The following is a 23,739-nucleotide window of genomic DNA, read 5'->3' on the forward strand; positions in this document are numbered from 1 at the left end:
TTGTATATATACTGTTTTACTGTGTAAATATACAATATAGCTCAACATAGTTTACGTGTTTATTTACTGTTTAAGTATCTCATTTATTTTGTTTAAAAATACAATGAAAGTTTAAAAAAACCTGTTTGTGGTGATAGGATAGCCTCTTTTATTTGCATATTTTATACTTTTTAGAATACTGTCAAGTATGTGCTTCATGGAAATTTCTGATGTATTAAATGGGCCAGGAAATATTACAGTGAATTCTTTGTCTTCTCATATTCATTTTAAAATTATCTTCATCTACAATTAAATCCAGGAGATATATTAGTCATACAATACAACTAAATGATTAATATGCAACATAGTATCAATTTGAACAAACTTTGTCTGGTTCAGTCTCTGGAGAGCCTGTACGAATTGGTGAGTCAAGAGACTATTTTCTGGGTAATAGCAAAAGAATTACCATGAAGATGGAATGGTGGGTGTGTTATATTTCTTGATTTTTTTTCTTGAATTTTTTATTTTGAGAGAGAGGCAGATTTACATTCAGTTGTAAGAAATAATACAGAAAGTTCTTGTGTACCGTTTACTCGGTTTCTCCAATGTAAAATGTTGCAGATATCACAACCAGGATAATGACACATATACAATCTAGTGATATTATTCAGATTTTCATTGTCCATATGTGTGCATACATGTATGTTTACTTCTGTGCAATCCCACCACACATGTAGGTTCCTCTTTCTACTACCACAGTCGAGATACAAGACTTCTATCACTACAAAGATCCCTCTGGTTGCCCTGTTGTAACTGCACCTACCTCCTTCCTGCCCACCTTCCCCAAGATGGAATTGTCTTAATGAGAGAAAAGGGAGGTGTTATAGGAGTTATAGGACTCCATTCTCTCTGAAATCACCATCACTGAATGTGGTTTCAGTTACTGGAACTTATTCTTCCTTATTTAATGACAATCTACTCCTGCATTTCCATTTTCTGTTTGAAGTATCAGCTAAAAAGCTTACTCTTAGGACCTCTCAGGGGAACTTCCCAGAAATTCATCTTTAGCTGTCAACTGGGAATTAGAACCCTTAAAAATTCCCTCTACCTATGAGAGAAAAAAAGATGTGTCCTATGTCAAAAACAGTGGGGTTTACACTGGCTGTTGCAAAATTTAAGTGATTCAGAGTTCTGAAAGGAAATTTAGAAGTGGCTGAACACAAATTCTATCAGTACTTCGATGCCATAATTCCAAATAAAGTGAACACTTGGGACTTCTAACAGCATAATAGCCCCAAATACTCTCTTGAGCTATTTCCTTTACATTATTTGTGGGCTACTAAAGGAATGTACTGGACACTGATGATAAAGAGAAGACCAGATCCTTCAGCTCTTCACAAGCCTCCACCCTCCCTATGTTTGGCTATGATTATTATATGATTTAAGTTAGTATTGTCACTGTGTCTCTTCTAACTTGAATTAAATGTAAGATCTCATCTTTTCCTTACATATAAAAAATCAAAAGAAAGATATTATTTGTATTTGAAAGAAAAGAAGTGCAAGGTGATTATAAAAGCATTGACCTTTTTAGTCTTCTGTTCCTTCAGGGAATATATTGATAACCTAGAAGCAAGATAAAAACAGAACAAAGAAAAAACCTACTAGAGTTGAATTCAAGCCGGTCGATCACTAACTCAAATAAAATATCAAACTCAGCAGAATTAAATAAACCTAAGAAATATGAAGTCAGGAAAGTAAACATTTTTTAAAGTATCAAGGAGGGATAAGTCTTATTAAAGATAGTGCAAGTTAGGGATGCCTGAGCGGCTCAGTCAGTTACACACCCAACTTTTGATTTTGGCTCAGATTGTGATCTCATATTTGTGGGATCGAGCCCTGCATCGGGCTCTGTGTTCAGCAGGGAGTCTGCTTGTCCTTCTCCCTCTCTCTCAAATAAATAAATAAATAAATAAATAAATAAATAAATAAATAAATAAATTCTTTAAAAATACTGTAGGCTTACATTCCTCTCCTAAGTCTCTTCATTTTAGGTTATCCAAATTAAAGTATCCCTGGTGTTACATTGCATGAGCCTCTAAACATCGTAGATACCATCTTCCCGGCATTAAAGACAATAATAGTACTGATGTACTAAAGGACTGCTGTCGTAGATTTTCCCATTGTCTAGTGGATCTTCCACTCCCTTGGCTTCTCCCCAGGGTGTCATACCCATTCTGTCTGTTGTCATTTCTAGGAAGATGGTGTGCCCTGTCAAAAAACATAATGGTAGCTGATAATTGTGGGTCAAATTTTTTTTGTTTATTTGTTTTGTTGGGGCTAGAATTTTCCCTAGTTATGAATGCAACTATCTCTTTGGAAAATGAGGAATTAAATTTGTTAAAACAATGACTGCTCACTTTATCTTGCTTTCTATAAGGCTTTCTATAGAGTCGGGGGAGCATATGCTTTAGAGGAAGAAGGAAGATGCAGAGATCTGTTCCTGTCCCCAGAGAAATCCCCAGTTTCAGATGACTCCTGATTTCTAGAGCCATGATGTTGTGTGTGTGTGTGTGTGCATGTATGGTTGTATTTTTAATTTTATCAGTTCTCCTCTAATAAATCCACGTTTACTCCCATTCTGGTACGATTTCCCAGAGTAGGAGAGAAAGTTCATCTCCTCGAAGCACCCAGGGAAATATGTGGCAACCAGCAGCTCTAATGTGCCTCTGCTGTTCCAAGCACTATACATGTTATATCTCATCTAATCTTCACAGTACCTTGGGGAGGTACTATCTTTATATTCATTTTCCAGATGAGAAAACTGAGGAACAATGAAAATTAAACAATTTGGTCAAGTCACATAGTAATCAGTGATAGAATGGGGGATGGAAATGAAATTGAGAATTGCTGGCTTACAAGATTCAAAAGACTGACTCATAATAGGAACTACAAAAGTTTGGATCCATCCTAGAAAATGTATGGAATATACCTAGAGATAGGCCATGGAAGATGAAGACATCAACATGGAATAATGAGAACATTTAGTAAGGGAATTTTAACACATGGGTTTTGTCACAGTCGTACTGCTCATTACTTGATTTGGGGCAAATATCAAATAAGAAAACTGTAAAATGAGACTACTGGGCAAAGTTAAATTCTTCTCTCCAACATTCTATAGTTTCATTTGTTTGGTTTTTTTTTTGTAATGTTAAAAGTGCAAAGATTAACATGAAAATTATGCATAATCTTACGTAACCACTATGAAAATTTACATTTATAAAATTCTAGTCCTTTTTTATATCTAAATATAATGTCTTAAAATAAACACAGAATAGTCTTATATTTGCTACATACAAACTTCACAATAATTTATATATCACTTTTACACAGAAATAATGGTTTCATAGTATTTTATAATATGAACTTATTATTAACTTTTTAAAAAGTAACTTATTAGAGCCCAGAGGCCACTGTGCTGCTCCTGGAGAGAAGGCAGGCAAGCAATGCAGAGGCAGACAGTGTGGAAACAGTGATCTGAAAAACGCCTGGGACACAAAGTGGGGGAGATTACTCGCTTTTCTCAGAGAGCTTCCCTGAGAGCAGCAAGCACGGAGACCCCTCTCTGAGGACAAAGGAGCTGGCTGGTGCCATGTTCCTTCACAACGCCTCAGCATAAACACAGAACCACCTGCAGTAAACAGCACAGGTCCAACGCTGACTGCCAACCTGCTTGCACCAGGTCCCACACCCCTGTGCTCTGGCAGTACTGCCCATCTTGGCCAAGTCCCAGCTTGGCAGCCCCTTCCCCAGAAGACCAGCAGAAACTCCTATCCATACCACGTCTCCCGACCAGAGAGTTTTGCAGGGCTTCAGTTCTAATGGAAGTAGTATCAGGTCTCATTTAACAAGCAGACCAGAGCACACCTAGTTATAACTCCCCAACTCTGGCCAAGGACCAAACACTGCCCACTGCAGACAAGGGAAGCCTCTGCAGATGACTGGCCCAAAGGATAGAGCAGCCAAAACACAATAGCAGAGTGCACACAGCACACACCGGAGACACTTCCTGAAGCGCCAGGCCCTGGACACCATATGACCTCCTCTTCATAAAGCCATTACTCTCAGGAGCAGAAACATAATGGGCTTTTCCAACACACAGACGAGGGCAGAGACTTAGACAAAAATGCCAAGATGGAGGAATCCATCCTAAATGAAACAACTTAATAAGGTAATGGCCAGAGACCTAATTGAAACAAACATAATATGCCTGATGGAGAATTTAAAGCAATAATCACAAAGATACTTGCTGGGCTTGAGAAAAGAATGAAAGACTTCAGGGACTCCCTTACTGCAGAGGTAAAAGAGTTAAAAAAACAATCAAATGAAAAATGCAATAACTGAGATTCAAAACAGACTGGATGCAATGAACACAAGGATGGAAGAAGCAGAGGAATGAATAGATGATAGAGAAGATAAAATAATGAAGCTGAACAGAGGAGAGAAAGAAGAATTGTGGAACACAAGAATAAACTTAGGGAACTCAGTGACTCCATCAAATGTAATAACATTTGTATTATAGGAGTCCCAGAAAAAAAAGAGAGATAAAAGGGGGCAGAAAATTTATTTGAGGAAATAATGGCTGAAAAGTTCCCTAATCATGGAGAGGGAACAGACATTTAGATCAAGGAGGCACAGAGAACTCCCATCAACTACAAAAGCAGGCCAACACCAAGACATATTATAATTAAATTTGCAAAACATAGCAATAAAGAAAAATATCTTGGGTGCCTGGGTGGCTCAGTTGGTTAAGCGACTGCCTTCAGCTCAGGTCATGATCCTGGAGTCCTGGGATCGAGTCCCGCATCGGGCTCCCTGCTCCGCAGGGAGTCTGCTTCTCCCTCTGACCCTCTTCCCTCTCGTGCTCTCTCTCTCACTCTTTCTCTTAAATAAATAAATAAAATTAAAAAAAAAAAAGAAAAATATCTTAAAAGAAGGAAGACAGAAGAGAAGAAGTTCACAAGGGAAGACACAGTTAACAGCAGATCTCTCCACAGAAACTTGGTAGGCCAGAAGAAAGTGCCATGATATATTCAACGTGCTGAATGGGAAAAATCTGCAGCTATGAATACTCTATCTAGTGAGGCTATTATTTAGAATAGAAGGAGAGATAAAAAGTTTCCCAGACAAATTATAACTAAAGGAGTTCATGACCACTAAACCAGCCCTGCAAGAAATATTAAAGGTGACTCTTGGAGTGCAAAGGAGAGACCAAAAGTGACAAAGACAAGAAAGGAACAGACAAAATTTCCAGAACCAATGACAAAACAAGTAATAAAATGGCACTGAATACTTATCTATCATTAGTTACTCTGAATGTAAATGAACTAAATACTCTAATCAAAAGACACAGGGTGTCAGGATAGATTAAAAAAAAACAACAACAACAAGACCCATCTAAATGCTGCCTACAAGAGACTCATTTTAGACCTAAAGACACCTGCAGATTGAAAGTGAGGGGATGGCGAAATAATTATCATGTAAATGTCATGTCAAAAGAAAGCCAGAGTAGCCATACTTACATCAAACTAGATTTTACAAGACCAGTGCTCTAACCACTGAGCTATGGAGCCTTCCCGTTTCCATCAAACTAGATTTTAAACCAATGATTGTAACAAGAGATGAAGAAGGGCACTGTATCATAATAAAAGGGTCTATCCAACAAGAAGATCTAACAATTATAAATATGTATGCCCCAAACATGGAAGCACCCAGATATATAAAACAATAACAAACATAAAGAAGCTCATTGATAATAATAATAGTAGTAGACTTTAACGCCCCACTTAGAGCAATTGACAGATCATCTAAGCAGAAAATCAACAAGGAGACGGTGGCTTTGAATGACACACTGGACCAGATAGACTTAACAGATACATTCAGAACATTTCATCCTAAAGCAAAATAAACAAAAATACTGATTCAAAGGGGCACAGGCACCATGTTTGTAGCAGCATTAACAATAGCCAAATTATGGAAAGAGCCCAAATGTCCATTGACTGTTGAATGGATAAAGAAGAGGTGGCATATATACACAATGGAATATTACTCAGCCATCAAAAAAGAATGAAATTTTGCCATTTGCAATGACATAGAAGGAGCTAGAGAATTAGTGAAATAAGTCAGTCAGAGACAGACAAATACCATATGATTTCACTCATACGTGGAATTTAAGAAACAAAACAAATAAATATGGGAGGGAAAAAGAGAGAGAGGAAACCCAAGCAATAGATTCTTAACTATAGAGAACAAACTGATGGTTACCAGAGGGGAGGTGGACAGGGGGTATGAGTTAAGTAAGTGATGGGGATTAAGGAGGGCACTTGTAACAAGCAGCACCAGGTGTTGTGTGTAAGTGTTGAATCACTACATTCTACACCTAAAACCAATATTATACTGTATGTTAACTAATTGGAATTTAAATAAAAACTTGGAGAAAAAAAACAAGTACCCTATTGCTGAACCTTCAGTTGTTTCCAGAATTTTATACAAAGAGTACTATTATAATTATCATTGTATAAAAATCTTTGTGTAGAGGTCTTACTGTTTTCTCGAGAGAAATCACAGGAGATATTTTAGGGCTTTTAATACATATTGCCAAATGCTCTCCAGGAAGAGGGTAAATTTACATTCCACCAAAAAATATAGGAGGGCCCATTTTTCAGACACCCATCAACAATGAATTTATTTTTAATTTTAACCAATGTAATAATCAAAGTATTTCATTTTTTTCTTTAATTTTGAATGTCTAAATAGTAGTGAGATTGGCATGTTTTTATATATTTTTGGACTATTTCTTCTTTTGTGAAATTACTACTCTTTTGACCAGTTTTCTGTTGGAATATTTATCTTTGTCTTACAGATTTTTTATAAACTTTTTATATATTGCCATTTGTCTCATAATTTGTATTGTAGTGTTTTAATATATATGTAGAGCAGCTTTAGCTTTATGTAGTTATATCAGGCAAAAACTTATCTTGTGATTTCTGTCTTTATTTACTTTTTCTACTGTAAGATTATAAATATTCACCTCATCTAGTTCTTTTAGAATTTTAATATTTACATTTGACTAATTAATCTAAACCTTTTGTTGCTTTAAAGTATCAAGTACGATTATAGGGTTTTTTTCCCCCAAATAGACAGTCATCCCAAAATCTCAATATCTGCATTTTAAAGTGGCCCCTTCCATCTGTCAAATTATGACTCAGTGACAAAATGTATCATAAATTGCATGACTTGCTTTACATTCAAGTTTTTAACCTCTCAAAATTTGCTAAATGATAATGATGTTGTATTCATCTCTCTGTTTCCTGATTTCTATATCATCTCCCTTTACAATTTATCTAGACTTTTCCTATATGTTGACTCAACTATTCTCCATCACTTTCTCTTTTCTATGCTTCAGACTTTTGCTGCCCACTATCTTCTGGATACCTCCACCTGGAGAGTCTAAACAAGGAGCACAAGGGCCATCATACTTAAAACTAAACTGATTACCATTCCATCCAAACTCCTCTCCATCCTGAGTTCTGTGTCTCAGTGAACAACACTGAGGACCACTCTCTTTCCTAAGCCAGAAACATGAAATTCAGCCTAGATTCTAGCCTATTGCTCATCCCACTCGTGAATGGGATCATAGGACATTCACCAATGTCTATCATTTTTTTTTAATTTTTTTTATTATTATGTTAATCACCATATATTACATAATTTGTTTTGGTGTACTGTTCCATGATATGTCTATCATTTTTATCTCTCATGTCTCCCTCCTCTTCTGTCCTCTCCTTCCAAGGAGACCTTAATACAGTTCTTTATGTATTCTTTCATAGAATTTTGAAATATTCTACTACTCCCACCTTCTTTTGTCATTCTTACCTAATGCATCCTCCAACAATTATGGAGTAGTCTTTTAAAAACGCAAGTCTGATTTTTTTTTTTAACCACTAAAGATTCCCACATCTTAAGGTAAACTCCTTAGCATAACCTTCACACCCTTCATATTTTAGCTTGTCTTGGCCTGAGCAGCTTCAGTGGAGTGGTAAAAAGTAGAACCCAGGAGGTGGTAAATTGAAGAATTAACAAAGGTTGAGAAAGTAAGAACAAGGTATATGGAATACTCTTTTCTGAAAAAGGTGCATGGAATACTCTTTTCTAAACTTAAACTTGATCAGAAGGAAAGTGACAGGAAGAGAAAATAGGGTAGAGGGGAAAGATTGGTTTGTTTCTGTGTTAGAATAATCGAGGTTTGCATGAGTTTATGTGCTCTGAGAGAACAGCTAAAGCTACCGGAAAGGGTGTGATTATGGAAGCTCTATTTTGGCAAGTAGGTTGGGGATGGAGTTCAGGCAATACATTAAGTCATCTTGCATTAGAGAAAGGACATCTCTTATGATTTCCTACCTACTGCATGCCATATGCATTTAATGAAACTGAATTTGGACTTAACCAGTATCATTTTAGTACGTAGTCATGTTTAAAGAAAGTGACCATAGAAAGTCTTAACTTCTTTTCTTTCATTGAAATACATAGCAAAGTTCATAATATTTTAACAGATTACATTTATGGAGGAAGAGTTTCCTGAATTATGCCCAGAACTACCTTGTCCTACTGCGTGTGTTCAGATTTTTTCACTACCATTTTGTAGCTGCGTGAACTTGCCTCAGTTCGCTAATCTATGAGACAGAGAAAATACAAGAGTCTGCCTCATGGGGTTATAAATTAGGTAATATGTGAAGTGCTTTTAGCCTGCATCAAATATCCCCTAAATAAATATTACCTACTATCAGTTATTATGTCAGGAATGGACAGGTTGAAGGTTAGTCCCCATTCCCATTTTCTTCAATGAAATTAACTCAAGAATGAAAGTAAGAATACATAAAGCTCTGGAAGCCAATCAAGTTGGAAGTTTTGAAGAAGCCCATATATTTTCCAGGAAATCTTTATTGCATACCTACCATGAGACAAGCAATGTGCTAAAAAATGGGCATCTGTAGTATAATAAATAAAGGAGACACAGCCTCTGTTCCTCATGAAGCATACAGACTTGAGACAGAAATAGATATTAAGCAAAGAATCACACTAATAATATACAATCATATTTGTGATACAAACTATATAGAAAAAATAAAGGATGTATGGAGTCTCTTTCATAGGAAGACCTTGTTTAGACCAAAAGAGCAGAGGAAGGCCTCTCTGAGGAACTGGCATTTAAAGAGCCCTAAGAGCTGGAATGTTTCAGGAGATCCCTAATGTTGTCCTGGATTTGGTGGGTGGCCATGGTTATAGAGACAGAGGAAGGGATGAACTTGATGAAGTCATTTAATTCTCCTTCTAAAACTTAGGGATTCTCATTAGATATTGAGGGACATGGGCCAGTAAGGAGTTAAGAAAAAGGAGACCAAGACAATTAGGTTCTTTATGGTCCTACTAACTGAGATAAAGTAAGGATAATGAGTCAGGATTTTGTTCTTCGTGGTTTTAGGTTTAATGGGCTTTTTTGACATAGGATGAAAATTTAGATTTGAGCATGTTGAAATTAATGCACTCAAGCAAATCAGGGACTTATCCTGGAGGAAGGTCCCTGGTATAAAGGAAAAAGGGTTGACATTTTGACTACCTACACAAGATAGAAGCTCCGCATCTATTTTCATAATTATTACTTAACCTAATACCCTACATGGGAGAAGGAAGTTTTGGGGAAGCAAATGAGAAGAACTGAGCGGAAAAAAAAAAAAAAAAAAAGAATAACCAGAAGGAAATGATGTTGTTGGGGGGGGGACCAAAAAAGAAGGAAGTCTTAATAACATAGAAATGTCCACAGGTCTGAAAGCTGCTCATCTTGGCAACAACACCTTGTATTGTATCCTTTTATCTTTCACACATAAGCACTGAGATTCCACCCTCTCGTTGGCAAACGTTGTCATATTCACCCATACACTCACTTTGTCGTTCATCCAGCAATTATTAGTGTACACCCACTGTGTTCCAGCACTGATGTAGTCACTAGAAATTCAGTAGTGAACAAAACGAAAGCCTGGATCTTGTGGCTCTTACATTTTAGTAAGGAGAAACAGACAAACAAATAAACAAGTGAATGCGTACTATGTCAGATGGTCACGGTGCTAGGAAGAAAATATAGCAGGATTAGGAGAATAAGAATTGCTAGGGAGGTTGGTCAGGAGAGGCCCGCCTGATTAAATAGCATTTGAGTAAACACTGGAAAGAGTGGAGAGAATGAACAATGTGGATAGATACCTTTGGGGAGTACATCCCATTGAGAAGGAACAGAAAGTGCAAAGACCCTGAAATAGGAAAGTCTTTGGCAGGAAACCATTGAGGCTTTTTCAAAGGAAGAAAGACACAATCTGACTTAATTTTTCAAAGGATCCTACTGGCTGTGACATTGATACAAGATCCTAGACAGGCAAGGGCAGAAGCAGAGAGAATGGTTAGAAGGCTGTTGTAACAACCCAGGTGAGAGATGGGCAGGAGGGAGAATAAATCCTAGATAATGTCAGAAGGCCTCGACGCCATTGTTTCAAATGAAATGATGTGTGTGAAAGTATTGTACACAGCGTCATTCTATTCCAATGTAAGGGGCCGTGGTTATTGTTATTCTCATACAAGTCCCCCATCCATCGGCCCATTATTTCAGACCCCATCTGGATGGTGTGACTGTGTGGTTGTTCAGGCCTCACTGAAATGAACAGCCACATGCCCTTTAAGAGCCGTCTCTGTGAGTGTGAATCAGACCTCACTTCTCATGCTTTTATTGTTTTTCCCACAACACATACCCAGGTATGCCGTGTACTTCCCTCTGTTGCTTCCATTGCTTTTATGTTTCCCCTATGGTGTTTCTTCTGTTCTTGACATACCATTTTTCCTTCTTCCCTTTTTCCTGGAGGGGCTGGATTGTCTGTTTTCATGCTTAATACTTTCTCTGTCCACCCATCTCTTTATTTTAGCCTGTTCCTTCCCTCCTCTCTGCTGGCCTCTTTATAGATTCCTCTGTTCAATAGTTTAAACTCCATGACACTGCTTTGTTTATCCTCTCAGCTAGCACAGTATATGATTCCCCATCTGCTACAGAAAGAGCCCCAGTGCCCCACAAAGTTAACTAAGCCCCTCTTGTCTGAACAAGTTTTTCAGTCAGGCATTCAAGTTTCTAATCTACCCCATCTTCCCTGGTTAGGAGTGTGACAATATTATTCCTAAGCGAGCCATGCTCAATAGATCTCATCTTTTGTTCTTTTTTACTTCAAATGCCTCAGATAAGATTTAATGGTCTGCTGCCTCGAGGTAGGCGGTTTCAATATCACCCCATCAGTAAGTATTTATTGAGTATTTGCTGTATGACCAGCAGTGTGCTAAGGACCGGGTTTATATCCAAAGATGTAAAACACACGGTCCAAGGCACAGGAATTTTCCCGACCTCGGTGGAAATGTAGCACTGACACGTATTTACTATGCACTCACTGCAGTCCAGGAATTGTGCTAGAAACGAGGAATACAACATGAATTTTAAAAAGAAAAACATCTACCCTTATGGAGCTCATAGTCTAGCAAGGGAGAAAGACACATGTTAAAAATTATTTACAGTTCAATCAAATATGTACAAAATGCTCTGGGAACACAGAGGAGTGAGAGGGATTAGTTCTGCCTCGGGTAATTGTGGAAAGCTTCACAGAGATGGTGATATTTAACATGGAGTTTAATAAATTAGTGTTAATTAAGCAGAGAATTAATAATAAAAGCTAATATTTATTGAGTACTTAGGAGGTTTCAGGCACGGTTCTACATGCTTGTGAATTGTCTCATTTAATTCTCACAGTAACCCTATCAGGGACCTTATTTTTCCTATTTTACTGATTAAATGATTGATAAGCAGGTTAAATAACTTGCCCAAGGTCACACAGCTAGGAAGACATCAAAACCAAGATTTGATTCCAAAGTCTGGCTCTAGAACCTGCGCCCTTCAGCACTATCTTCTGTGTCTCTCACAAAAGAAAAAGAAAGAGAAGGAAGGCAGTATTTCAAGCAAATCTGTATGTTTGAAGAAAATGCAGCCATAGGACCTTAAATCCAATACATAGTCCCTGGATATCAACGAGGTAATAGGGTCTGACTGGTAAACCCATTCTTTTTTCAGTAGGAATTTATAGAAAGGACCAAACTGAGAGGCAATAATGAGGAAAATAATCCAGTCTTCTTGATCAGTCTTAACAATATAAAAGGGCAAAGGGATGTACTGATTAAGCTGCTAGCCATGTCAGCTAGCGCATCGAGTAGTTATTCCCCGTGTTAAACTGTGACTACAGGGTCCTCGAGAGCCAAGTGTTTGCTAGTCACATGCTCTCCAGCTTCTCCCTGCCCCCTCAGGAGCTAAATATAGCCTCAAAGGCCCTCAATCCTATACCAGGGATGGTCTGAGGCCCTCAGGTCAACCTGGCATCCAGCTGACTCCCTTTTTAGCAAGCTTACAGCTTGACTTCCATTTCGTAATGAAATAGCATTTACTATATATAGAGAGATATACCCATATACCCTATTATGGAGCTGCCAATTTTATGAAAGAAACAGAAATGAAAGGATTCTGAGGAAGAAGACGGTAATCAGAAATAGTGCTGAAAGACTGAGAAAAAGTAAGAAAAAAAGGCTGTCCTCCTAGGTGTAGAGGTCTTCTTCTGAAAGGTGAAGCAGGACTTTCTGAAGACGCTCCTGACATTCCACAGGTTCATTTGTGCTAGAGAAGAGAAACCGAATAGGAGACAGTTTTGTCTCCTCACTGAGAACTGAAGTGACAGTGTGCACATTTGGCCCGGGTATATGAGGAACGTGCTTTATTCCCAGGCAGCATATAACAGAGATTTGAGAGTCTGCCAAGACTTATAAAGTCCCCCGAATGCTTCCCACTTCTGTTGATATATATGAGAATGAATTCTCATTCTCTTTACGAAGCCAGGAATGTATCTCTAACGTCTTTGAATTTCTGGGTAGGAAAATGAATGGTTTAGGGGCACTAGTGATGTTTTCATCTCTTCTTCCTGCTGCTTCGAGTAAGAGATGGACTGCATCTCATAAGACTGGCAAGACAGTGTTGGCAGGAGACCAGTCAGCCTGATCGAGTGGTTTATTATTTCAAATGAATTGTGAGAGAAAGGAGAAAAGTACTCAGATAAAACTGTAAGACCATATTAGATAGTACAGAGCATAAAAGAGATGGCACAGAAAGAAAAATAGTGGAGGACTATCCCAGCAATTTTCAGAAGATACCAGAGAAATGGGCCGGGGCCACATTAACATTCTCAGTTGTCTTCTATACCAACAAATAGCAGATGAAAAAGTATTAAACTGAGCTTTAAAAGAAATAAACAGAATTTGGTAAATATCATCTCTTACATCTTATGGGGATGTTTTGTGATGTGATCCCTGCCTGGAACATAACAATGGAAAAGTATATCTTGTTTAGATAAATAGGTCTAATTGAAGAGCTGGGGGAGGAGCAGTATATGTCAAAAAGATGTACACGTGCACGGAAATCACAAACCTGAAGGTGAAGCATGGAGGAAGCAGCTGCAGGAGAGTGAAATGAACGAAATACAGAAATGTTATCCTGGGACTATGTCACAGACCTCATAACCAGATGGTTAATATGGACAGGCAAGATAGAGGAGCGATGTAAGCCTTTCAGACTTCAGATGAAAATCCCACTCCACTAAAGGCAAAACATCTGAAAAATTATTGAATTGCCTTGTTGGAAACTTAATCTCACAGAAGAGAAAGAAGCAATGAGGGGTCTTGCTGCATTTGTTTATTTCTGGCTCCCTGTAAAAATCCATTTGAGAGAGATGGAAGCTAAAAGCATCTTGAAGGAAAGTAACCATCCCATATCATCTTAGAGTTCAATAGGCCACAAAAAAGGAACTCTGAGCTTCGATGTACAAGTGTCCTCAACCTTTAGTAATTCTCATTTCGGGAAGTTCAGACAAAACTATAGAAAACAACCCCATAGTCAGTGACTCTAACCTGAAGATGGATCAAGAAGAATGAGAAGTGGGGCACCTGGGTGGCTCAGTTGGTTGAGCATCTGCCTTCGGCTCAGGTCATGGTCTCAGGGTCCTGGGATCGAGCTCGGCATCGGGCTCCCTGCTCAGCGGGGAGTTTGCTTCTCCCTCTCCCTCTCCCTCTGTGCGCTCTCTCACTCACTTTCTCTCTCTCTCTCTCACACACACACAAATAAATAAAATCTTAAAAAAAAAAAGAAGAATGAGAAGCTATCAAATAGAAATTTGATGACCTAATCACTCAGTTTCCCAAGGTGTAAGAAAAGGGTCAAGCATTTTAGATAACTCAGTAGTCAATGGTCATATGAGAAAATAAAGATCACATTACTAATGATGATCAGAAAAGAGTGGCATCAAGGATTAAGGATGTTACAGAATTACCAAAACCTCAAATTACCCAAATTTGGAAAAAATATTAGGAAAAATAAAAATGTATTTTGTCTATTAAAAGTTTAAAAAAAAAAGGAAAAGAAAATACACCCACTACTTAGAGCAGATGGTATACTGTTAACTTACATTAGTGAGAACTGTTCAATTCCTATTATCTTTCTAGCATCCCCATAGAGAATGCTCTTATAACTGAAAAGAGTAGGGAAAACATATTTTGAGAGTTGAAGCCCAAGATAGGTAAGGCTATAGTAAAAACACATCACAACAATTGCATTGAATTTAAATCCAAAGTGCCTGGCAAGAACTTGCTCCTTTAAAGCCTGAACTACCTACTTAAAAAGAATACAATGATCAGAGCACTGACCTGTGCTTAGCCAATCATGGTCATACCCAAACCTCACTCATCTCTCTCTAACACTCATGAGCCCCTCCCGCTCCTTCTCTCCCCCACTTCAATTCCCAGATTCTCACTTGCTTCCGTCCCATCTTTTGGTTTACTTGTTTCTCTCACCTTCCCCGCCAATCTACTACTTCATTTCCAGGCTGATGCTTTGTCTCTGCCCTCCTATCTCAGCATATTCATGCTGAGACCTCAGTTATCAGAGTTCTACTGAATGTAAACTCAAGATTTCCTTTTCTCACTGTGCAGACCCCCTCCCTGCCTCCTAACTCAGAGGATATCAAAAATAAATTGCATGCTGTATTTTTGAAAGCATCTTTGTATGATATTGCTGTACCACACTGCTGAAAAATAAATGTTGCCTCAGGTTCTTTGGAAAAGGAAAAGATGGTTGTGGTAGGGAAAAGGTAGAAGTAGACCAGAAAGCTTGAGGTCTGACCCCAGTGAAATTCTCCAAAGATAATGAAACTTTTGACTTGAGAGTGTTAATAAAGAAAGATGTTACTAAGAAACAGCATAAATTCAGTGATCACCAACCAAATGATCTCATTTCCTATTTTGATAGGTTTATTGGGCAAGTAGTGAACTTGGAGTAAAAGATAAGACATGTGACATTGGTAATGGTACAGATGAGGATAAAGTGATTAAATAGCTATGCCCAAATAATTTAAATAGTGGATCCCTTTCCCACAGAAGTCACAGGGATTGCCCACATTACACTGTCCTTGGTCCTGGCCTTTGAATGGCACTTTGATTGACAGGTTTGGAGAAAGTATGTTGCTCAGATGTGTAGAAGACGTAAAGCTAGGAAGAATAGTTAATGTGCCAGACAACAGTCACAACTTGAAAATACTTCACCAATAAAAAATAGGCCAAAACTAATAAATTCATACTAAGCATAATAAATTATGATAGAGCAGGGATGGGGTTGGGGCCCTCTAGTTCCTCACTCTTTGGTCCTAAACTTCATATCAAACAGAAATATTGACTGATCCAGTTTCTAAAAAATACTTTTGATTATCCCAAAGAAATAATTAACTGAAAAAGATGTGATTCTCGAATTCTGTAGTCCTTCACAATGATAATTTTGGGGACCGTTTATATTTAAATCAAATGTATCTATACTTTAAGGAATTTAGCATCACTTTCTCCACACACATTCACGCATAAACATTTCCACTAATCAGGGATGGCTCTAATCAGGTGTATATCCACACCCTGTGTGGAAGAAATGTAGGTTCCTTAATCTCCACAGATGTGTGTCCACGAAGGACTAGACCAGCCATATGTCCTTTATTGATTATATGTGCCTTTCAGTGAACTCCAAATTCCATATGTCTTCTCAATGGTATTCATAAGCTGACAGTACTAAGTGGAAGCTTTGGGTTTTAAACAAATTGTCTACGTTTTCAGGCACAGAGAATGGTAATTCATTTTCTCTGATACTCTTTCCCAAAATAATTTAAAATGGTTCTCAATCTTTTAACCTCTTCCAGATTAAAAAATTATAGTATCTTAAGAACTATGATGCTTTTTAATACCATGTGCTAATAAAGTTTAGAGCCTCCGAAGATGTTGTTTTATTTAGTTTCACATTAAATAATATTTTAATAAATAACAACTGCAAGTCTCCAATACAGAGCAGAAGGTATATTTAATATACACAGAATGTGAACTTGCCTCTTACAATAAAATCTCTTGAAATATACATTGTGTCTTTTGAATAAGCCTTGGAGGTTTGATGACTGTCTAGGGAGTTTCCTGTTTAATTATCATTTGAGTATTTTCTGGTGATTTCAGTCAAGCAGTGATCTGATTCAATAAAACAACTGCTTTGACTGATTTATATCCGAGATTGAAAAAAATTATATTTTGTATCACATATAAATAGTTTTATAGCTAGCGAGTGACCTCATGGACTTACTGCCTTAAAATATCATTAGAAATATTAAGCATGTCCAGATACTTTGACTATGATTATTTTGTATTTAAAGAAGGGCTCAAATCTTTTTATGATGCTCATATTAATAAAACTGTTCAGTAAATCAACAAGTAGCTATTAGCCCATACAACTATGTGCCTAATATTACACTGTCTATTTAGTACATGAATAAACGAATGCTATATTTATTTTAATAATATTTGAGCACCCATTATGTTTCAGTGATCTGCAGGAGCAAGATATTCCACAGGAGACACAAAGATGAATAAAGCCTGCTAGGAGACTGCATATAGGAAGCTAAATATAGAAAATATCTACATCATGAAGTAGAATTTGCTAAATAGAGAAATAACAGATGAGTCAGCATGGAAGTGCTTATGACCACAGAATTTGAAGTCAGGCAGCAGTGACTGAATCCCTGCTTCATCATTTACCTAATTCTGTACCTTAAATCTCATTCACCTCATCGTGTGTTGAGGTTTAAATGAGACAATGCTTTAAAATCATGGCATTGGTCTAATACACAGTAAGAACTCAGAAGTTGTCTGTTATCATTGCCTCCACATGATACATAAAATACTATAGGTCGTTGGGGGAATAGAAGAGAAGATGGGGAGGGGAGAAGGGGAGGTGGGAGAAAATGGAGGAGACAAAGAGATCATATCTTCAATTTGGTTAGGAAAGGTGGAAGAAGAATTGAGGGAATCTTCATGAAGCAGTGAGTGACACGTAAGATGTCTTTGAAGGATGGGAAAGATTTTTCAAAGCAGAGATGAGAAGGAAGGGTATTCTGGACAGAGCACTCAACATAAAATTAGGCACCAGAGGAGTCAATTGACAGGTGTGGTTCAGTGTGAAGTGTGTGTTCAGTGTAGCTGAAGCACATGCTGTTTGGAAGTGAGAAATAAGACCAAAAAAGACATTGTTAGAAAGCCTTAAATGTGAGACAATATTTAATTTAACAGATTTTTTAGTAAGGTAGTGAGAAATTTAGTCTGTGCCGTACAGCCTAGATTAAGGTGAGAACATTACGTAGGGTAGAGTGGGGTAAGAAAGAATATGAGAAAGACTCATCAGGTGGGCTCTTAACTTCATTAGAAGTAATGGGAAGCTAATTAGTCATGGTTACAGACTGTAGTAGACATGGAAAGAGGATTCAAAAGATATTGCAGATCCAGAACTCATAAGACTTGACCATAGACACACGAGATGCTGGAGTATGGAGAAGCTGGAGTAGAATCGAATGCAGAAATTTCAAGCTGCAGATTGGAAAAATCCTACCGCTGTTCACAAGACGAAGGAAATCAGAAGGAAGACCTAGTTTCGTGGTGTTGATGATAAGTTTAGTGAGTGGAGAATCTGAGGTACCGATTTCTAGTGACAGTGCTCATCATGCAGCTGACAAACGTAGATCTTGAGATTGTGAGAGCAACCTCAAATAGAGATATTGATTTGGACATCAAGTGCCCACCTACAGACAGACTACAGTATAGTTGAAGTTCTATCTCCAACACACTGAAAATAGTGAAGACAGTCTTGTAAAGTTTCTATCATCCTACTCCTTGAGAGATGCACAAATAAACTGCATATAATAATGTAAACTTTGTTTCAGTCTGAAAGCTCCCAGTCATGAGCATATTGTCATTTAGAGCTGAAATAGAGAAAAAAAGTAAAAAAGGGTAACCAAGGTCATAAAAAGAAAAGCAGAAAATAAAATGCCAAAGAGAATACAGGAAGATAGCTCTATGAGTCAAACCTCCTTGAATGCAGACCTTGAATTCAAACAAAAAAATTCTCTTGTTCTCTTGTACATCCTTCTGTTTTTGTTTTATGCGACAAAGTATTTCTTATTGTTGATGAAACATCTTCTCTGCTTCACATATTAAGCACACTTCCAATTAATATGAAGAACAAAGCAACGTGTAACCACATGAAAACTCTTCAGCGGTGAATGAAGAAAACCCTAGTTCTTTAAAAGTAAAAGAGCATCTTCTTTAGCTATTAGATGAACCTGATTAATTAACATAAATTTGAATTTTTAAATAATGAAATATACTCCTCAACACATGACAGGTGGGTATGCTATCAAAGCACTTTTTGAAATGAAAATCTAGAATCCAAATGCAGTGATATAAATGCATAACATTCACATTTTTATTCCCCTCATTCCTGGCAATTTAAAGTTTTCTAGTTTAAGTGCATCACCCTTTGTCGCTTTTTATTACTTGTGGGTCCTTCAAAGTTCAAAACTGGAAAAAATGGAAGACACGACCACTGAAAATTCAAGGTTCATTTCTTCTGTCCACAGAAACAGTTTTAGATCATCTAGTAGAAAACCTATGGAATGCAGTTGATTAGGTCTTGTGTTTCTAAGCTGGAGATCTCTCTCTCTCTCTCCCTCTCTCTCTCTCTCTCTTTATATACACACATATTTTGCCCATCTTTCAGAAGACAAAAAAATTTAAGCTACAATTATGAAAAGTAGATCTATGAGAACTACATTCCTGGAAGCCTCCTAAGTTACATAATGCAACATCATATAAAAAACAGAGAAATCTGGACTGATCCTAACTATTGCATGGTAATGTTTTACAATGAACACTGTCAGTCTTTCGGTGCCTACCTTGTAGGATGTCATTGGAAAAGCACTGCAGTACCTTGGAGCATTTGGTGAACTGAGCAACCTGGAGCAAGTCGTGGCCGTGATTGATGAAGAAATGTGTATCAACTGTGGCAAATGCTACATGACCTGTAATGACTCTGGCTACCAGGTAAGGATTCTGCTGTAATTGGGATGCTGTGAGGCATGTTTCTTCTGGCTTTTGTAGCAGAAAGCATCTTGTGTTGCTGAGTGTGCAATGCTGACCAGACGTGCCCAGTATTGCCGCTCAGCAGGGACACGTCTGTCCTCTTGCTCTCTGAGCATGGGAATTTTTTCAAAGGAAAGCCATAATTTGTACTAACTGTGCCACTATCCAGTTAACAGTGTTATTTTAATATCGTTTATTACCCATAACACTGGATGGAAAAATCCAACCAGAAGGAGAAATCCACCCGATGATGGACATTCGGAAGCGTTAGGCTTTAATCCAGAGGGGAGGGAAGAGAACTACCATGTATTGCCATTGCCCTGAAAGGACTTGATTCTTTCTACCAGAAGAAAATTCTCTTCCATTCAATATTGACTGGGCTTCAACTACAGTAAGAAAGAAGAAGCACCTTCCTACTGGGGAAAGTGTTGGGGCCCAGAATTCCTTTGTGACTGGAGAAGCCAGCAGGTTGTATTATTACCACACGAAGTGAGCTGTGGCTTCTTCCCAGGGCCTCACCCTTCAGCCGAGAGGCTGCCAGGGGACAGCACAGAAGAAGCAGGGATTCAGCTGTCTTCAGTCTCAAAACTACAGAATCATATTATTCTCATTAAACTTTTCAAGCTATGAAGAAGTAGAGTAAAATAACACCTTTTGAGATGATGAATGGAATTTTCAAGGTCGATGAAATGGCCTCTTTTTAAAAATTGAAGTTCATTTAGCTTATTCAGCCTGGAGGAAGGTCCCGTGTTGCTCGTGGTGCGATTTTGCATATTCTTCTGACCACCTAACAGAGATATAACAGACATATTTTAATTTTTAAAAAATCTCTTCCTCTTTAATTTGATGTTCGTTCTATACCAAATTTTTATATGTGTCACTTTTTTTTTGTAGCTGAAATGTGTCTCTAACAGTTATTTTGGAAATGCTAATCCTATCACACTCACTTTCGTCTTTCCTCTAATTAACCAATTAGAGATGAGTCAAGAAGTTCTGTCACTAAAATCAGAGCTGCAGGGCTCTAATATCTCAAATCTTAAAAGTTATGACTCCTACCTTAGAAGTCTAACCTTGGTACAACATCAGTAAAAAACAAAACAAGCCAAAAAACCCGTATTAATGAGGAAAAAAAAAATCACAATTAATCATTTAAAAAGGTTTAAAAAGTCCTCCTTTGACTCTCCTGTCTCAAAAAGATAAAAAATAGAAAAGCAAAATCTTCAACTGAATATAAAATTTTATATGCCTGCAAATTTTTAAAGTATAAAATTTTTAAGATATAGGCATTATTTTATTTTCAGTTGCTTCTTGGGTTTCTATTTATAAAAGGGTACACAAGGAAGAGAAATAGTTTTTACTCATTCAAACAGCCATCCAAGATGTTTTATTTTAAAAAACGGCAATTTATGTGGACAAAGTTTCTTATGGTTTGTCGTATCTACAGTTCTTGCTCAGATAGAATATGGTTGTTTCCTTGAAGATCAGACTTTTTTTTTAATATTAAGCATTCTGACATAATTTACTCTGATAAAACCATTTTCATTTTTATGTGCATAAAAGAGGGAAGAATTACAGTTGCAAGTAGCTTCAATTGGGAGAGGGAAAATTTTTAACAAAAAAAATTATTTGGACTTGGATTATAACACATTTTACATGACAGAGGTCAGAAGTCAGAATGGAGGAATTATTTCATTGACAATCCTCAAGCCTCAAAACTGGCACTAAAGCCAACTTTTTTTTACTCCTGTTTTCTTCTAAAAACTACATGCATACTGTGAAATCCAAGCAAATACATTCATTGCCCCAGCTGACCGTGACACTTTTTCACTGTGGAGGACGAGGAATGTGAGGAGAGAAAGCACCCCACCATCCTCAGGGAGCAGACACCCCATCCCGGCAGGACGGGAAGGCCCTGCGCTCTGCTCAGAACAAAGGAAACGAGAGCGTTACTGTTCTGAAAGCTTTTCCTTGCACGACACAAGAAAAATACCTTAAGGAATTTTAAACCATGTATTTCTACTTTAAAAGGATTTCTTCTCTGGTTTGTTTTCTTTTTCTTTTTTTTTTTTTTCCCCTCCCCTCTGGCCTCTCAACTAGAGCTGCTCCGGAGGAGGGCTGGGCCGCGGCGGCTCTCCCAGAGCGGCCCTACTACAGTGGAGGAAAACGTTCCTCCTAAAATGGGGGCGTTCTTGACCTTTTTGGTCGGTGACAGCAATACTCCTTACTTCTGTTTGCAGGCGATACAGTTTGATCCCGACACCCACCTGCCCACCATCACTGACGCCTGCACCGGCTGTACTCTGTGTCTCAGCGTCTGCCCTATTATCGACTGCATCAAAATGGTTTCCAGGACAACACCTTATGAACCAAAGAGAGGCTTGCCCTTAGCTGTGAATAATCTGGTGTGTTAAGGTGATTTGTGAAACTGTTGCTGCGAACTTGGAGGCCACCTACCTGTGCCGATCTTTTTTAATTGTGATCATTGTGTTCGGCTCTTGCTAAATGGAAACAAATAGATAATTTCTGAATACATTTCTAAATGAAAACTGTAGATTTCTAAATAAATTTCCAAATTTTTAAAAAACGTCTAGTGCCAGTGACCATTCAATTAATGGTCATAAAATGGAATGGCTATTTTGTGAGGATAGTTGTTAAATAACTGTGTAGCCGTTAATTGGATATTCACCATTAGTTGTCCATTCTGAAAAATATTAACTTTTTTGTGGCAATTAATGCAGTAGTTTCTAAATTGCCCTGTGCTGTGCTGTCTCTTTGATTTCTAACTGTAAGTGAAATTAAGTATTTTAGAACAAAATACCATTTAACTTACAAGAAAATGTTTCCAAGGAAACATTTTATAATTAAAAATTACATTTAATTTTAACACTGTTTCTAAGCAAATGTAATTAGCTCCATAAAGCGTAAATGAAGAAAATCAAATAATAATTTACTGTGGCAGAAAAAGAAAGCCAAAGAGGGTTTGCAAAACTTTTTTAAGGCCCCTTTGTTAAAATAGCTTCTTTGTGGGGGGCTAGATACTCAAGTGAGAGTATTTGGTAATCATTCATATCACTCTACTGATCCCCACTTATGCCTGAGATGCGTGTTCAAACTCTACCAATGAATCAACATGACATTCTTCTTTAAATATTTAAACTATGTTCCTAACCAAATAAGATATTATGATGGAGCTCTGGTTAAAGCCACTCTTTTGCTGTGCACAGATCTGCTCTGTCTGCTTCTAATAGTAGCCTTCATGATTATAGCAATTAATGTTTGAACAAAGCCCAAATTACACAGCAGTGGGTCACATGCTTCATTATTCAAGAATGAAAAATACAGTATTGGTAATATATATTAAGTGTTCAAAACTAGCTTGACTATTCTTTATTTTAGTGTTTTTGTTTAATTTTTAAAAGTAATCAAATAAAAGGAAATATATATTTTCTGTTACTGATATTTTTATATTTCTCTATTTTCATAATCAGCAAATAGCATCATATAAATTCATTTATCTCTTTGAATATGAATCTGTAAGTAGCAAATCTTTAAGTAACAATCTGTGGTATATTTCTATGAAAAATGCAAGATCTAGAAAAATAAGATGTTTGTTTATGCACTTTTAGAAATGCACATTTACCACAAAATCTGCATGATTGAATAATAAATAAAATTTCATAAAGCATTTTAAACAACGTGGTCTTTTGCTGCCTCTCTTGCAAATACAACATTATGTCAACCATTTAGATTTTGAGGTGGAGAAGTTTTTTATTAATCCTATAGTGCATTCCATCCAAGTGTATATATAATGCTAGTTCAGATCTAATGAGGGTAATGATAGTGTGGTTATTTAAATGTTTCACTTCCAGTCCCTCTCACCCAGGTTTTCCTACTGAATTTAATTCCACTCTGCCAAAATGCGTCTTTCACTGGGCACAGGCCAGATTTCTTGCAGTGGTTCATGGGCAGAGATAAATGAGAAAATGGCAACCTACCATTAAAGGTGCTATCTTCACTATAAGAAAAATCAATGTCACTTAATAGGTATTCCTTAGGTGGTTGTGAAATATTAAGGACTCAAATCAACAGACTCACTTT

The 23,739-nt window shown here is 37.4% G+C and overlaps 1 protein-coding gene and 1 long non-coding RNA gene across 5 annotated transcripts in view; one reads left to right on the forward strand and one right to left on the reverse strand.

Annotated features, from left to right (window-relative positions):
* DPYD (dihydropyrimidine dehydrogenase) overlaps window positions 1–23,327 on the forward strand; it is a 798,492-nt gene extending 775,165 nt beyond the window's left edge. Inside the window, exons 22-23 of the mRNA XM_025872261.2 lie at window positions 19,462–19,602; window positions 21,879–23,327. Coding sequence (XP_025728046.1) covers window positions 19,462–19,602; window positions 21,879–22,052 — 315 coding nt within the window. The 3' untranslated portion in view covers window positions 22,053–23,327. The remainder of the gene's footprint in view (window positions 1–19,461; window positions 19,603–21,878) is intronic.
* LOC112824418 (uncharacterized) lies at window positions 2–21,944 on the reverse strand. Of its 4 annotated transcripts, XR_012379353.1 has the most exons (4): window positions 21,836–21,921; window positions 20,293–20,428; window positions 1,563–1,602; window positions 2–282 (listed from the first exon to the last, which is right to left on the reverse strand). It is a non-coding gene; the product is annotated as an uncharacterized lncRNA (long non-coding RNA). The 4 variants fall into 4 exon arrangements; XR_012379351.1 differs by lacking the exons at window positions 2–282; window positions 1,563–1,602 and adding an exon at window positions 2,113–2,247 and having other exon boundaries at window positions 21,867–21,944; XR_003208426.2 differs by lacking the exons at window positions 2–282; window positions 1,563–1,602 and adding an exon at window positions 2,113–2,247.
* Window positions 23,328–23,739: the final 412 nt, after the last annotated feature.

Source organism: Callorhinus ursinus, unplaced genomic scaffold (genome assembly GCF_003265705.2).
Source record: "Callorhinus ursinus isolate GAN/ISIS: 27379988/994484 unplaced genomic scaffold, GSC_fseal_2.0 scaffold9, whole genome shotgun sequence".
Lineage (NCBI taxonomy): Eukaryota > Metazoa > Chordata > Mammalia > Carnivora > Otariidae > Callorhinus > Callorhinus ursinus.